At 56.1% G+C, this 16,857-nt stretch overlaps 1 protein-coding gene across 2 annotated transcripts in view; it reads left to right on the top strand.

Annotated features, from left to right (window-relative positions):
* The first annotated feature begins 7,089 nt into the window (after window positions 1–7,089).
* The window catches only part of GAS6 (growth arrest specific 6), a 42,350-nt gene continuing 32,582 nt past the window's right edge, over window positions 7,090–16,857 (top strand). Inside the window, exons 1-2 of one of the 2 annotated variants that reach the window (XM_023621923.2) lie at window positions 7,090–7,366; window positions 7,631–7,797. In XM_023621923.2, coding sequence (XP_023477691.2) covers window positions 7,300–7,366; window positions 7,631–7,797 — 234 coding nt within the window. In that variant the 5' untranslated portion in view covers window positions 7,090–7,299. The remainder of the gene's footprint in view (window positions 7,367–7,630; window positions 7,798–16,857) is intronic. The other variant, XM_070240543.1, reaches the window with a different exon arrangement.

Below are 16,857 nucleotides of genomic sequence, written 5' to 3'. Positions count from 1 at the left end.
AGGCCTGGGGGCGCCTGCAGGCTCGGCTCCCGCCCTGCCCTGCTCCGAGGTCCTCCCGCCTCCTGACCACCTCTATGGCACGGACCCACCACCGGCCGTGAGCCCACGCCTTCCTGGTCTGGCCCGGACCAGCCCTGCTCCAGCCAGGCGGCCCTCACACCCCGCAGAGACCGGAGCTGACCCTCCCAGGCCTTCTGAGAGCCAGGCTGATAAGGAACCAGTAACAAAAGCAGCCGTCCAGCCGTTGCCGCGGCAACTTTACTTCAGTTTCAAAGCCCCCTGAAGTGTGCTGGGAGTTACCTAGCTAACCAGATTTATTTGGGATGCTAAGGGATACAAAAAGAAGAACATTTTCTAGTAGGTTTTGTGAAATAGACATCTTTGTCACAATAATAAAATTAAAAGTCCACCTGTAGTTACGTGGCGATGCCTGGGGGGGGGGGGGGGTCAACGCCTCCCTAGGGAGCCCGCAGCCGCCCGGGAGCTGAGGTCCAGCCCCAGAGGAGAGTCTGTGAGCCTATCGAGTGGCAGTTGCAGCAAAGGGCCTGTTGAACCCACAAGATAACGTCAGCTAAAGTATCCTTCTAAGCCGACTTACAGATCTTTCAAACAAATAGTTTTATCAGCCAGAAGGGAAAAAATGTTCTGAAAAAAGCTATTGTTCCGGAAGCTCTGAAAACATAACTTTCATACACGGTATACTTATCTACGCCTCCAAAACAGAACACGGTTCTTCCAGATAAGGGCGGCTGCGTTCTGTCTGCTTTTGTCAGCGGCTTTCCCTCCTCGGAGCGCCACCCGCCCGCGGGGCTGCCACTGCACTGCACGTTTCCAGGCAGAGCCGCGCACACGTGGCCACAGCTCACGGGTGGGAGCACAGACCCATCCCAGGATTCCGAGGGAGACCTGTGGACCCGCGAACCACGCGCGCTTCCTCTGGGATCACCAGGCGTGAGGAGGCTGCCAGCTGGAGCAGTCGCGCCACTCCAGGAGCAGGAGAGCAGATCCCAGGGAGGGGACACCGGTGTCCAGGCTTTGCCGGAACCCACGGTCAGCGCAGCCCAGACTCCTGTTACCCACACCAACAGGTTCCTGTTTGCAGCATAGGCCCCTCTCCGTTGGGCATCTGCACCTGCAGCCAAACTGACCCGATTACCCCTGAACTAGGGAAATCACACCTCCCAGAGCCTCTCCTGGGCAGTGGCTTTACGGGGCTCCCGCTCTGTCCCAAACACAGGCACAGTGGGGCCACCGGGCCACGTGTTTATGCTCTACGATGCTGCCTAGGTCATCCTGGCTCTCGGGCTCCCTCAGACCTGAAGGTCACAGGGCTTGCTGGATGCCCAGACGACCCCCGGTCCTGGGCAGGGGCACCACCGCCTGTCCCCTACACACACGCCCTGCCCGCCATCCTCAGCTCCCAGGACTGACCATCGCAGCTCTCTTGTGCTGGACCTGAGTGGGGGATGGTTTCTGGACTGAACCAACACCTGGTTAGGAGCAGCAACAGTCACGCTCAACACAGATTGTTGCCCCCTTTCTTCTAACACTCCCAGGGAGTCAGGCGTGGAGGCTGTGCAGCTGCAGCAGGACCCGGTGGTCAGTCACAGCTTCCAAGGAGTTCCCTCTCATGGTCTCACTGAATTGTCATACTACACATCAGGAGTTAGGAAGTGCCACACTATTTGAAGAGGAGGAAATTTGGGGTGGAGAAGAAGTGACTTGCCAAAACTCACACTGAGTGGAGGACGCGAACCCTATCCATGTGGCTCGAAGTCCCTCCCCTCCACCACCCACCTCCTCCCTGCCCGTCTTCAGCCACTTTCCCTCCCTCAGTCTGCTCTGTAAACTTGACAGGCCCAGGCCCAGGACTCAGAACCCAGGACTCAGGACCCAGGACTCAGGACCCAGGACTCAGACCCAGGACACAGGCCCAGGACTCAGGACCCAGGACTCAGGCCCAGGACACAGGCCCAGGACTCACGGCCTGGGACTCAGACCAGGACTTAGGTGAAGGACACAGGGCCTGAGACTCAGGCCTGGGACTCAGGACAAGAACTCAGGACAAGGACTCAGGACCACAAAATAGGTCCAGGACTCAGGCCGAGGACTCAAGACTAGGACTCAGGACCTAGGACTCAGACCCAGGACTCCAGCAGAGGATGCAGGACCCAGGACTCAGGATCTAGGACTCAGGCTCAGGACTCAGGCCCAGGACTTAGACCAAGGACACAGGACCAGGACACAGGCCCAGGACTCAAGAACAGGACTCAGGACCCAGGTATTAGGCCCAGGACTTAGGCCCAGGACTCAGGACCCAGGACTCAGAATCCAGGACTCGGGCTCAGGACTCAGGCCAAGGATTCAGGACTAGGACTCAGGACCCAGGACTCAGGACCCAGGACTCAGGACCCAGGACTCAGGCCAAGGACTCAGGACTAGGACTCAGGCCCAGGACTTAGGCCGGGGTGATGCTCTCCGTTCAGACTAAGCAGGGGTTAAGCAGGCTACAGAAGACAGCCTTGCCCAGAAAGGGATGTTGTTTCTAAGGGAAGATCCCTACAGCATTCCATAGAACCACTTAGGTGTGGACGTTTGGCACCAATGCTTGAAGGACACAGGCTGCAAAGGGACCCCCAGTGGGGCAGGGAGGGGTGAGCAACCATCTTTGTGTGCCCAGCTGAGAGTGTCCTGGGACCCTGGACTTTTTATTTTAAGCCTGGGAACGCTCCTGGAAAACCAGGACAAGCGGTTGTCCTCGGGGAAGGCCCTGGAGGAGTTTTCTGCAACAGGAAAATGGTTTAATGGTTTCTGACCCGCTTCATTCAGCATGCCATGCAGTGTTTTTCAAGTTTTTTGACCACAACCCACAGTTATAAATACATTTTACATCATGACCCAGTACACACTCACAAAATAGCTATAGCGGAAATGAAGAACTCACGTGTAATAAACTCGGTATCCTCTATTCTCTTCTGCATCATTAAAAGGCTGCTGGTTAACAAAATAATAAATTGGCTTCAAGACCTACCTGTAGTTGCAAAACGTGGTTTGAAACAAAAACCTTCATTAAAACATGACTGGGGACTTCTGCTCTGGACAAGGTAGAGTAACACGGACCAGACTCCTCCTGCCTGAAACAGCTGAGCGCCAGACAAATATATGAAGTGACAGTTTTCAAGACACTGGCTGTCAGGCAACCCTGGGGGACAGGAAACAAAGGAGGTGGGCCGTGGGACTGCCCCGATGCTGCCTGGAGAGAGAGCTGAGGTCACCATGTACGGAGCGGACACCCAGGCAGATCCCTGGGACAACTCCCTGAGGCGGGCGCAGACCCGGGGTGAGGGCCGGTCAGAGAAAGAACGTGGGGGCTGTGCAGAGGGACCCTCAGGTCTTCAGGGAAATCATCACCACGTTGGAAAGAAACTCCCAAGGCTGGGGAGAGAACCAGCTGAAGGGCTGTGAGGGCCCAGGCCCGAGGGCCACACTCACAGGCCCGGGACAGAGCGCTGCAAGGGCTTTGCCTCAGAGCTGAGACTTTGGCCCTGACTCTATCTCGGTTCTGCCCAAAAAGTTTCAGGCCAACCCCTGGCCTCTAATCAAAATAAAGTGTCTGGACGAGGAATACACTGGACGGAATGAACAGCAGATGTGACATTGCAAAAGGTTCGATTAGGGAACTGAAGGCATAGCAAGAGAAACTATCAAAATAAAACAGAGAGAAAAGGACTGAAAACAACGAACAGAGCAGAGGCCAGCCTGTGGCCGAGTTGTTAAGCTCACGTGCTCCACTTTGGCGGCCCAGGGTTTCGCTGGTTTGGATCCTGGGCACGGACATGGCATCGCTCATCAAGCCATGCTGAGGCTGCGTCCCACATGGCACGACTAGAGATACTCACAACTAGAATGTACAACTATGTACTGGGGGACTTTGCAGAGAAGAAAAAGAAGGAAAACAAAGAAGACTGGCAACAGATCTTAGCTCAGGTGCCAATCTTTAAAAAAAAAAAACGAAAAGAGCATTAGTGAGCACAACTCTGAAAGGACATACATCCAGAATATTTAAAGATCTCTTACAATTCAATAAATAACTCAATAATTAGAAACCAAACATCCCAAGTAAAAGAAAAAAAATAAGAAAATTTAAACAGACCATTCCCCAAAGAGCATATCTGGATGGCAATAAGCACATTAAAATTTGCTCAGCATCATTAGCTACTAGGAAAATGCAAAACCAAGCCAAAGTGTGATACCACAATACACCCACCAGAACGGCTAAAACTAAGCAGAGTAACCACAGCCAGTGTGGGAAGATGGAGCAACTGGGACGCTCACACACGGCTGGTGGGAATGTAAAATGGTAAATCATTTTGAAAAACAGTTTGTCGGTCTCTGAAAGAGTTAAATATCTGGCATACGGTCCAGTCATTCTGCTCTTAGATATTTCCCCAAGAGAAATGAAAGCCATGTGCACACAACAACTTGTACAGGAATGCTCATCGCAGCTTGATTTATGACAGCCCACAGCTGGAAACAAGCCAGATGTCCATCAACAGGTGAATGGTAATCAAATTGTGGCATATCCATACAATGGAACACTACTGAGCAATAGAAAGGATATACCTATTGACACATGCAACAATGTATATGAATCTGAAAATAAATATGCTGAGTGAAAGAACCCACAAAAATGTGCACATATTGTATGATTCCTTTATGTAAAATTCCAGAAAATGCAAACTATTCTATAGTGACAGACAGCTGGTCAGTGGTTTTGCCCAGGGATGTGGGATGGAGTGGGGAAGGGAGGAATTACCAAAGGGCATGTGGAAATGTTTTTGAGTGATGGGTATGTCCCTAACTTGATTGTGGTGATGGTTTCACAGGTATATACATATGTCACAGATACACTGAAACCTGTGTACAATTTATTGTATTTCCATTACACCACAATAAAGCTGTTTAAAAACCAAACAAAAACTAAATATGATTGATTTGGTCAGCACCCAGCACAGTGTCTTTTAAGACAAAACAGCGAGTGGATTTATTGAGTGGATACATCAATGAATGGTCTTCTTGCCTTGAAATCATCACCCACAGAAGTGATGACAGAAGGGGGATGCAGAACTTTCATTTTCCCACTAACACCTAATTTCCTATACCCCCACTCCCACTGTACCTCCACACTTTCATCCCAGTTTATCCCCAGAAAGAGGAGCCACCGGCTTTCCACCTCCTGACCACAGACTGGTTGACTGTCCGTAGAAAGCATCCATTGCCGTGGGTCTAACCTGCCCCTCCTGTGGGGGAACCGTCCAATTCACCATTGCTATTGCAGGGTATAATAGTGCCTGACGACTCTTTCCAATTTTGGAACACATTACCCAAATCGTTTCTTATCTATTTCCCATCTCTGCTTTCAAGCAAATTTTCTGCACTGGTAACTAGGTTGAACATTTTGGAGTTAGCTGGCGTCAGACACCCTCCATTGCTCCCCATATTTGTTTTCTGCAACCTGCATTTATCAAAACAAAATGAGCAAGTGAATGTGAGTGCGTTTTATTAAGCTGAGTCTCCACACAGAGGGAGGTGTGTCCATGATCAGGGTACCAGCTCAGCAGAATGGTTGAGAGTGAGGACCCAGCCAACAGATCAGGGGACCTGAAAGGCCCAGTCCAGTGGAGCCACGCCGGTGTCTGGTCAACTGACGCATGGGGTCTGCACCCTCCCAGAGGGATGTGTAGAGGCCAGAATGCCAGGTCTTACTCGGATCGAACTTTGAGAATTGCAAGAGCTCTATGAACTCTTCTCGAAACGCACACCAAGAACGCAGAAAACAACTGCAACCAGTTCCCATGAGCTCACCCACTTCCCAAAGACTGTCCACGGGCCGCTGGCTTAGAACACTGGGAATAACAGAAGTGACGTTAATCAATTAAAGATCTGTGTAAATATCGACTAAAGAATTTACCGCTCCATCCTGATTTTTTAAACCAGTGCTTTTCCTTAAGAACGAGCAGGACAATTAACATCATGTATGTTCTTTCTGAGCGTCACTGTGTTTTCAGTACGCTTCATCACTGCCAGCTGACCAGGGCACCCAGCACTCCAGTCCAGACACAGGTGCAGATGCCCGATCTATTAAACTGTTAGTGCTCTTTGAAGATCGTCCTCAGGAACATTCATTTCCCCGAATTTACCATATTAATGCTCATTAACCCCATCTTCAAACCTAGGGCCTCAAAGAATCTGCCAGTAATGACACTTCATTCTCCCACTACAGAAGGGGAGGAGAAACTGAGGCGCAGACTCCCAGCGCTGAGCCCACAAGCCAAATGACGAGGCGCTGAGGGAGGAGGTGACTCGTCCCTTTTCATCTTTCTTTTGGGGTGCGGGGTTTCCAGAGCAGGATTCCTCAGAGGGCGCGCGTCCAGGGCCCCCTGCCGCGCGGCCTGCTCGCCCCGCGGTGGTCGGCTGTCTTGGTTTTGTTTGTTTGTGTGTTTTCTGCCTGTGACTTTGCGAAATATTCCGGGAGGAGAGACAGAACGTCTTAGTCTCTGAGAACAGCACAATGTTGCTTTCAGCTTAAATATCTACTGGGAAACCTCAAGGTTTTCAATGTCATCATTATGGAAAACAGAGATTACAAAAGGAAATAATTTAATCTCACTAACCCACTGGGATTCGGGTTGACCTCAGTTTATCGTTTTTGGGTAGGTTTTAAGTCTTGAGAAATGTCCCCGGAATGAAGAAGCCACAGAAGATGTGGAAGATTTGGGTTGTGGGTCGGAGAGAGGTTTAAATCCGGTAAAGGTCGCATCGTACCTGGTCACGCTGTGCCGCATCCCCATTAAATAAACTCAATCGCCGACTTGGGAGAAACTCCTCCAGGACGCGCTGGTCTAAGCAGCCAGCGTGTGGGGTCGCCACGTCCCGATGACCTGAGTCCCTTGAGACCAGTCTTTCATCTCCCGGCGAAAACCGGCTGAGCGCCGCACAGGGCGGCGGGCGCGGGCTGGGGGCCAGTCCTGCCCGCCGCGCGCCCCGCCCGGACCGCTCCCGCCCCCGGCCGCGCCCCCGCCCCGCCGCGCCCCGCCCCCGCCGCGCGCCCCGCCCAGGCCCGCCCGAGCGCCGGCCGAGGTGCCGCTGCGGCTGCCGCGGGGATGTGACCTTCAGAGCCGCCTGCCCAGGATGACCGGAGCCACCGCCCCGCGGCGCCCGCGCCTCGCCACGGCCTCCCGGGCGCTCTGACCGCGCGCGCTCCCGGCTCCCGGCCCCGGCCCCCGTCCCCGGCCCGCCATGCCGCCGCCCGGGCCCGCCGCCGCCCTGCTGCTGCTGCTCCTGCTGGCCTCCGAGTCCGCGCACAGTGAGTACCGCGGGGCCGCGGCGCGGGCTGGGCCGGGGACCCCCGAAAAAGTCCCCGCACCTCCGGGGGTAAGGGGCGCGCCGGTGCTCGCCCCCGCCCCGGCCCCGGCCCCGGCCCTGGCCCTGTGCGCCCCGGCCCCGCCGCCGCCGCCGCAGCGTCCCCGGGCCCGCGGCTGGGAGGACGGAGCTGCGGGGCCGCGTTGACGGCGTGTCCCCGCTCTCTCCCCGCTGCTCCCCGCCGCGTCCTCCCGCCGGCCCCCGGCAGCCGTGATGCTGCGGGCGCGCGAGGCGGCGCAGTTCCTGCGACCCAGGCAGCGCCGCGCCTACCAAGTCTTCGAGGAGGCCAAGCAGGGCCACCTGGAGAGGGAGTGCATCGAGGAGCTGTGCAGCCAGGAGGAGGCCCGGGAGGTGTTCGAGAACGACCCCGAGACGGTGAGCGCGGGGCCTGGGGCGCGGGGAGGCGTGCGCGCGGCGCCGGGCGCTCCGCAGCGGGGCGGGACCGCGGTGCGGCGCGCGGGCAGCCGGGTCCCCGCGGCGCTGTCCCTGCGGCGCCGCATTATGGGGACGCCCATCAGCGCGCGCGCGGGGCCCCCGGGTCCCTGAGCTCCTCAGACTTCCCTTCCCAGAGTCCGCGCCGGTCCCTCGTGTGGGGACCGCGCTGCAGGTCACATCCAGGACCCGCACTACGGAGACGTCGCGTTCAGGGCGGTGGCAGGGAGGGTCGTAGGTCCCGGAGCCCGGGTGCATCCTCAGGGCTCCCCCACGCCTTCTGAGCCCGGGTTCTCCTAGTGACCAGGAGCGCCGTGAGCCGGGGGCAGAGGCGGACGTTGAGTGGGGTCCTCTTGGTCCCGCCGGCGCCGCGGGTCTCGGGAGGCGGCGCTTCAAGGAAACACGCAGCACAGGACGCCCTCCTCCCCCCCCCCCCCCCAATGAAACGGAGGCGCCTTTAAACTGTACGCGAAACACAATGGTCGAAAACCCAGCTTCCTCCCTCCCCTCCCCCGCGGCTGGATCAGAGGTGAGGGGTGCGCTGCCCCCGCTCCCTGGTCCAGTCTGGAGCAGCTGGAAGGCGTGAGAGCTGGATCGCGGTCTGAGCGCAGGAGGAGCGCCCCAAGGTGTCCGTGGGGTGGGCGGGGATGTCTGGGCGACAGCAGGGAAGGCCGGCGCCCTTCTGGGAGCGGCTGGCGCAGGACACGCTTCTGTCAATAATGTCCTTGGAGAATGTGGCGCGCGGCCCAGGTGTGGACCCGGCGTCCGCGGGGGAGCTGTGAATCTTGAGGGAGGGGAGAGCGTCTTAAGGACATCCGCGGTGGGTGGGACCTGTGGGACCCTGCATGTGTGTCTGTCCCAGGGCAAATGACTCTGGGAAACAGGCGTGACAGAAATGGGGTGGACTTCGGCTGGGTCTCTCTGTACCTTGAGGTTAGGGTGATTTCACAGCTGTTTCTGGTTCTACCAGAGTTTTTCTTTGAAAGAATTGTTCTAGGATGAAATACGTTTCCATGCAGTGAGCAAAGTCCTGTGTGGCCCACATAGGCTTTTCCTGTGGCTGTGTTTCTGGTCGGCTGACCTGGCAATGCTTTTAGGGCCCCTCTCCGAAGCAAGCTCTGGAGCGCTGGCCGCTGCCGTGTGTCCTTGGCGCAGCTGCGGCTGCCGTGGATGGGCTGTGACCAGGTCCTCCCCGGTCACAGTGAAACACAGTTCTGTCTTGCTGTGCTGAGCAGCTTCCTGGGCCTCTCTGGCCCTCGTTTTCTCCTTTCCTTCCTGATGAACACTGGTGGCCAGTGCCTTGTGCCTCTGCAGAGGATTTCTGAAGGTCCTGGTGGAGGGCTGGCCTGGCCACCAGGGTCACTGCCCAGCCATGCCGTTGTGACAGGTGCCATGCTCTCTAGCCCCGAGCCGGAGTCGAAATGTTGCTTGTACAGAGTGTGGGATGGGGCTTGCTGGTGACGAGAGTTGAGAGCAACAAGGCCACCACCCACCCAGCCGGTCCTTGCCCACCCAGGACGGAAAGGCCCCCACCCGGCTTTTCCTCACTGCCTGGACAGACTGTGCACTAACCACTGAGTAGCTCTTCCTGGAGCATTAGTCCCCTCTCTGATTTTAACTGTTTTCATGTTTTAATTTTATAGCTTCATTTACAAGTTTGTGAAATGAAGACAGAAAAGGAAGAGATGCTCATGATCCCAGGATCTGTCCTGCATGTCTGTGCAGGGGCATCCCACGTCCCCTCCATGTCCTGGTCCTCTCCAGTCCAAGGCACGGCCAGTTGCTGGGGGCGTCCCCGCTCACCGTCAGCCCCATCGGGAGTTTGTAAACTCCTTTTCATATCAGAGCCCCATAACTTTCTAGAATTCGCATTCTGTTTCCCAGCCCCCAGCCCCAAATAGTGATGACATCTCCTCCTTTATCAGCTCCCCAGATCGTCCCACTTCTTCCTTCCCTCGTGGGCAACTGGACTGCAAGCCCTTCGTGTTTGTCTGCACCTTGCATCTTGTGTAGACGGTTGTGTGGATGGTCTTGGACTGTTGTGTAGACCGTTGTGTAGACCGTTGGGTAGACAGTTGTGGACTGTTGTGTAGACCATTGTGGACAGTTGTATAGACTGTTGTGTAGACCGTTGTGGACTGTTGTGTGGACTGTTGTGTAGACTGTTGTGGACTGTTGTGTGGACTGTTGTGTAGACTTTTGTGGACTGTTGTGTAAACCGTTATGTAGACTGTTGTGGACTGTTGTGTAGACCATTGTGTAGACAGTTGTGTACTGTTGTGTAGCCGTTGTGGACTGTTGTGTAGACTGTTGTGTAGACCGTTGTGGACTGTTGTGTGGACTGTTGTGTAGACCGTTGTGTAGACTGTTGTGTAGACCGTTGTAGACTGTTGTGTGGACTGTTGTGTAGACCGTTGTGTAGACCATTGTGGACTGTTGTGTGGACTGTTGTGTAGACCATTGTGTAGACCGTTGTGGACTGTTGTGTGGACTGTTGTGTAGACCGTTGTGGACTGTTGTGTGGACTGTTGTGTGGACTGTTGTGTAGACAGTTGTGGACTGTTGTGTGGACTGTTGTGTGGACTGTTGTGTAAACCGTTATGTAGACCGTTGTGTAGACTGTTGTGGACTGTTGTGTAGCCGTTGTGGACTGTTGTGGAGACTGTTGTGGACTGTTGTGTAGACCGTTATGTAGACTGTTGTGTAGACTGTTGTGGACTGTTGTGTAGACCGTTGTGTAGACAGTTGTGGACTGTTGTGTAGCCGTTGTGGACTGTTGTGTAGACTGTTGTGTAGACTTTTGTGGACTGTTGTGTAAACCGTTATGTAGACTGTTGTGGACTGTTGTGTAGACCGTTGTGTAGACAGTTGTGGACTGTTGTGTAGCCGTTGTGGACTGTTGTGTAGACTGTTGTGGACTGTTGTGTAGACCGTTGTGTAGACCATTGTGGACTGTTGTGTAGACCGTTGTGTAGACCGTTGTGGACTGTTGTGTGGACTGTTGTGTAGACCGTTGTGTAGACTGTTGTGGACTGTTGTGTGGACTGTTGTGTAGACCGTTGTGTAGACCGTTGTGGACTGTTGTGTGGACTGTTGTGTAGACTGTTGTGTAGACCGTTGTGGACTGTTGTGTGGACTGTTGTGTAGACCGTTGTATAGACTGTTGTGTAGACCGTTTGTTCTGTCATCTGGATTTAGCCCTTGGCTTGTTTTTCTTTTCCTTGAGAGGCAGTGTGGACAGCTGGGAAGAGCCGAGTCTGGGTCGAGGTTAATGTTAAGGATTACAGTTTAGGGTTAGGGTTAGGTGTTAGAGGTAGGGGTTAGGGTTAGAGGTTAGGGTTAGAGTTAGGACGTAGGGTTAAGGGTAAAGTTAGGAATTATGGAACTGGTTTGAGTCCCAGCTCTGCTCTGGTTAGGGTTAGGATTAGGGTTAGGGTTAGAGTTAGTGCTGGGGTTAGGGATTAAGCTTAGAGGTTAGAGTTAAGGATTAGGATTAGAGATAGGGTTAGAAGTTAGGATTGGGGTTAGGCTTAGTGTTGGGCTCAGGGTTAGGGTTAAACTTAATGATTAGGATTAGAGATAGGGTTAGAAGTTAGGGTTGGGGTTAGGGTTAGTGTTGGGCTCAGGGTTAGGGTTAAACTTAATGATTAGGATTAGAAATAGGGTTAGAGGTTAGAGTTATGAGTTAGGGTTAGTGGTTAATGGTTAGGGTCATGGTTAGGGGTTAGAGGTTAGAGGTTAGGGTTAGGAGTTATGGAGCTGGTTTGAGTCCCAGCTCTTCTCTGGTCATGGTTAGGATCAGGATTATGGGTTAGGGTTAGGGTTAGCGTCAGGGTTAGGTTAGGGTTAGGGTCAGGGTCAAGATTACAGTTATGGTCAGGGTTAGGTTTAGGGTTAGGATTATGGTCAGGCTTGGGTTATGGTCAGGGTCAGGGTTAGGGTTATGGTTAGGGTCAGCATCTGGGTTAGGGTTAGGGTTAGGTCAGGGTTAGAGTTAAGTTTGGTGTTAGGACTTATGGGCCTGGTTGGAGTCTCAGCGTTTCTTGGGCTTGGTCCCACGACCATCTTACGGGGGTTCTGCAGGAAATCTAGTCCTCCCCTCCGGGCCGCCTCTGTGACTGCTCCGTCCTGCCTCTCCCTTGCAGCCCCAGGGTCAGGGCTCGGAAGCGGTCCTCCTTTCTGCATGTGTGTGCCTCAGTTGTAGTCCCTCCTGCCCGGGCTGCCTCTGCCCTCGGTGAGGGGTGTAGGACACTGGTCTTTCCTGCTGGCAGAGAGGGCAGTGCTGGCTCTGTTCCGATTCCTGGGGCTCTGGGGCCCCTGGTAGAGGAAGCCCCAGGCAGAGCTGGCTGGGCTTGGACATCTGGAGCTGGCTTTCTGAGCTGCACACCCCTTCCTGGAATTGGGAGGCCTCACCGTGTGCTGCTTTTGCTTTGGGGTCTCCCTGCCAAGTCAGGGCATCCTTCTTGTTCTAGGAGGAGGGCACTTGGCCTCAGACCCCGCCCTTTTCAGCAGGTGGCTCTCGGTGTCACTCAGCAGTGCTGGGAAGGGAGGCTGGGCTGCCTCTCTGCCCCCAGGTATCCAGCCCCGGCTTCCCTCCTGGGGGCAGGTGGTCCCCCAAGTCCTTTCAGGCCCCCGGGGAGTGTCCCAGGCCCCTGGAGCTGCCGCGGCTAGTTGCCTGTCCCTCATCGGCAGAGTCCGGCTGCTCCTGTGGCTCCTCATTCAGACTGCCCTGGGCATGGTCCCCCAGGTGTCTGTGGGGGATTCTCCTGAGTTCTTCTGCCAGCTCTCGCCAGGCTAGCCCAGCAGTCACCTTCCTGCTTAAATCCCACGAGGCAGACGGGTCCCAGACGCTGGCCACTATGTCAGTGATCACCCTTTGCTTCCGGAAAGGATCTGGACAAGGCTTTTCCCAGCCTGACCTGCCCCCAGATACGTCCACCACCACACAGCCCCAGATCCCTGCCGTGGGGCTGACCCACGCCTGTTGGTCAAGAAGAACATCCCGGGGCCGTGGTTCCTGATCCCCTGACCTTGTTTAATTTGAGACAAACAACGATGTTCCAACAGGGCCGGGAGTGCACGCTGAGGGCTTCACAGCAGAGGCGCCGAGACGCTGGCCTGGGCTCCAGTTCACTGTGCTCCCCCGCCTGTCTCTCTCGCTCTCTGTCTCTCTCCTCCATCTCCCCCCCAGCACCGCCTCCAGCTCTCTCAGACATGGGGGCCCCAACGTGGTGAGGGATTTTCCTCCTAGGAGCGTTTTAGGGTGCAGTCAATTTCAAAGTTGCATGCTGCCGCCGGCCTCATCTTAAACCCCACCAAGAACAGCTGTCCCCCTAAGGTCCCGGGTCTCTGGGAACAGTTGGGGGAGGGGCACCCCTCAGACGTGGAAGCCCCTCCCCCAAGTTGCCCCTCATTGGGGTGGCCTAAGGGGTCTCGTGGGGGCAGAAGCGGGCTTACGGCAGGAGGGGCAGGGCGGGGGTGGGGGACCTCATCCCCCTAGTGACTTGCTTCTGCAAAGCAGGTCCTTGGCTGAGGGGTGACACCTTGGCTGTGACCTTCAGGATGGTAGCTGCTGCCCATCTGCCCCCCTGTGTTGGCAGCAGCCCCCAGCACACACGCAGACGCACAGATGCACACACACACTCAGACACAGACTCAGTGGGCCACACACCCCACGTGCACATACACACAGACATGCACACACTCTTCTCTCTGTGACTTTGGAGGTCCGTTGAGAAGTGTGACGAGGTGCCCCCACCCTCGCGGGCCCAGCCCAGCTCCTTGCTCTGGAGGTTCTCTCCACTCGCTCCCCCAGGAGGAGGGGCTCCTGCTCCCACTGCCCGCTACAACCACCACGGCCTTCTCTGCTGGGCCCTTTCCCACTTGAGCTGTCACTGCTGGAGTCCTCAAGCCAGCTGGCCGCAGGTGCTGGGTTCTCTAAATTGTTGCTTAACCGGTTGTGCTCCTCCATAGTCGGCTCTGCCCGGGCTGCAGATGCTGGTGAGACCAGGGCCAGCACCGCCCATGGCCAGCCCGGCAGGTCCCCAGTGCCCAGGCCAGCAGCTCCTCTGGGGGGGCCTTGAGCGAGAGACAGATTCTGTCTGTGGCCCCTGCACCTACATATCTGTCTTTTTAACCCTAGGAGTCTGCAGGGACAGGCCAGGCCCCATAAATTACACCTTGTCCTTGCCAGTGGGCTCAGCCTCTGCAAAAACCCATTAAACACGTTTTGAGAAATGCTGAACGTCTGCCTTTGTTATTTAGGCACAAAACAGCCTTTTAAGAAGCTGATGCTTATGGCCTGTTTCTTGAGATTCCAAGTAGCTGGGCCAGAACATTCCAGACACTTCCCAGGTTATTCTGCTCCAGCAGTGCTGGCTGCTGTCCCGATTTCTTCATGCTTCGTTTTCCCCTTGTTTTTCTAAGGTCAGACTTGGGAGCCGTTTCTGTTCGCGCGAAGCTGGCCGTGGTTTGCGGGTTGGTGTTGGATGTTGGAAACGCTCTGGGCCTCCTCAGTGGTCGTGACAGCCCAGTGATTTCACTGCAAACCTGGTGCGTGTACTCGTGAATTCTCACCCCGACAGGGTGCAGTTTGTTGGAAGTTGTAAAGTAATTTTTAGAGGAGTTGGAAGTGGAAGCTGAGAGCGACACCAGTTCTGTTTTTCCCTCTGACAAAGGCACAGATCTGTTCTGACCGATGGCACTGATTAAAAATATATTTGAAAGAGAAAGAAACATGTTATCGTCATACTTGTTTTCTCAGACTTGTTTTTTTCAAATTATAGGTGAATTTGTTTCTCTCTGGTTTGAGTGCCATGATAATAAAATTCATTTTTTCCACATCTGTCCCCAAAACCTGCCGTCTGGACCTGGTTTTGTGAGGACGTCTTCCAGGGACGTTGCGCTCCGTGGAAGTCACGCAGCTGGCTCTGCAGCTCGGGAGGCGGGCTTGGCCAGTCACTCCTGTGGCCTCGGACTCCGCCGCACAGTTCCCCTGAGCCCGGGCTGGGCCGCCAGGACAGCTGCGTGACTGGCGGCTGCATGCGCAGCCTCTCGGGACCCTCGGTGTGCACGCACCTGTCTCAGTGCGACGCTGCAGGGTGAGGTGGAAAAGCTGTCAGGAGGCTGTGTTGGCGGTTGTCAGGTGCCACCTCAGCGGGTAGCATGCTCTCAAGTTCAAGGGCAGGCCCACCGTTGGTGACGTGGGAGCCGCCCGGGTTGGCACCCAGTGCTTGCGGCTGCCGTGTCCTCACCCACACTCTCTGAGTCATTCCTCATGCCACCGTGCGTGTCCAGGCCCACACTCAGGGAGACACCCCCGTCCGCCAGGTTCAACGTGGATCCCGAGAGGCACTAACTCCCTTTCGTGAGCCGGGAGCAAACAAGGGTTTTGCAGTAGTGTTGTCGGAGGATCCTGGCTTGTTGCGGGGCCAAGAGTCATAGGCATCGCCTCGTTCTGTGACAGCGAGGCCTGGAATGAGGGGGACTCATCCAGGCCAGCTCTTTAGTGGGGGGACCTGGATGGAAACGCAGGTACCTAGGCTCCAAGTTTGGCTATTAACACTGCCGCGGTTGAGACCTCGTGAAGGTGAGTGTGGATCCCAAGGAAGTGTCTACACGGGATGCTGTGCGGTCACTCCTGGAGAAACCGTCTTTGCCCAAGGGTGGTCGGAGCCCTACCGCTGTTTTAACTGCTAAATCTTCACCCTGTGCTCTGCCCAGTGTTTTATTTTGATGTTTTGCCTGAAGGGAAGATACATTGTTTTGTTTTTCCCAAAGAAACATCAAAAGAGGAGCTTAACCTTCATCTGTGTGGTGGGCGTGTTGTCTGTGGTGCCTGCCCAGCTTCCCTAAAGCAGGCGGTCCCGGGGTGAAGGGGTGGGGAGCTCGGGGGGTGAAGGAGGAGGGAGGGCAGTCGGGGGGTGAAGGAGGTGAGGGGTGAAGGGGGTGTGAGGGCGGTCCAGGGTGAAGGAGGCCTGCGGGCAGTCGGCGGGTGAAGGGGGTTGGAGGGCAGTCGGGGGTGAAGGAGGGTGAAGGGGGTGTGAGGGCGGTCCCGGGGTGAAGGAGGCAGTCGGGCCTGCAGGCTGAGGGCGGGTGCTGGAGGCGCTTCCGACCGCACCTTCTTCCTCCTTTCCTCTCTTGTCTCTCTTCCTCCCTCAGACTGGCCTCTTTTCTCCTTCCCACTTTGGTCAGTGCTGCTGCGACCTGTCAGCCCTTGGATTGAAGTCCGCAGTCCACTGCTCCTCCCTCCCTCCCACCACCGCCTGTGACCAGTGGCCGCCCTGAGGCTGCTCCTGTAGCAGCTCCTAGTTATTGCTTCCATTACCACGTGCAGCTGGCCCTGCCCAGGCCACGTTCCGTCCTTCTGCACGGCTCCCTGACTGGCCTCCGTCCCCGTTCACGCTGGGGATGGCCAAGCACAGTGTCTCTCCTGCAGCTTAGCTGGGCCTGTCGAGGCCTCGCGTCCTCTCCCGGCACCCGAGGCCGCACAGGCCCCTTCTCTGGCCAGAACCGCCTGGTCTCCAGCCCTGTCCCTCTGCTGCCAGCTCGGGGGTGAGTGGGTTCTGCTTGCCAGCACCCTGGAGGGGCCGTGGTCTCTGTCTGACAGACGGACAGTATTTGACTCTCAGCCAGGCCGTGGTGCAGCCACGGCAGGGGTGCAGCTCTCTGAGGCCCAGCCCCGCGTGTCCGGTGGAGCAGAGTGTAGGTCTGTGTGACCTCGAGGATGCGCAGGAGAGGGAAGGCGCGCCCTCCTCATTGCTGCTGTAGGCACAGGCTGACAGTCCGGGAGTCAGAAGTCTGACACGAGTCTCACAGGGCTGCTTCCTTCTGGAGGCTCCAGGGAAAACCCCCTCCTGCCTTTCCGGCTGCGGGAATCACGGACCTCCCTGGCCCCTCCTCCACCTTGAAGCCAGCGAGGTCAGCATCCTTGCCGCGCTGTCATTCCTGGTTCTTGCTCCCTGCTCTTCCACACTTGAGGCCCTGTGGTCACTCCATGCCCGC

This window comes from Equus caballus, chromosome 17 (genome assembly GCF_041296265.1).
Source record: "Equus caballus isolate H_3958 breed thoroughbred chromosome 17, TB-T2T, whole genome shotgun sequence".
Lineage (NCBI taxonomy): Eukaryota > Metazoa > Chordata > Mammalia > Perissodactyla > Equidae > Equus > Equus caballus.
The sequence above is the reverse complement of the archived record's forward strand: the minus strand, read 5'-3'. Positions and strand labels throughout refer to the sequence as shown.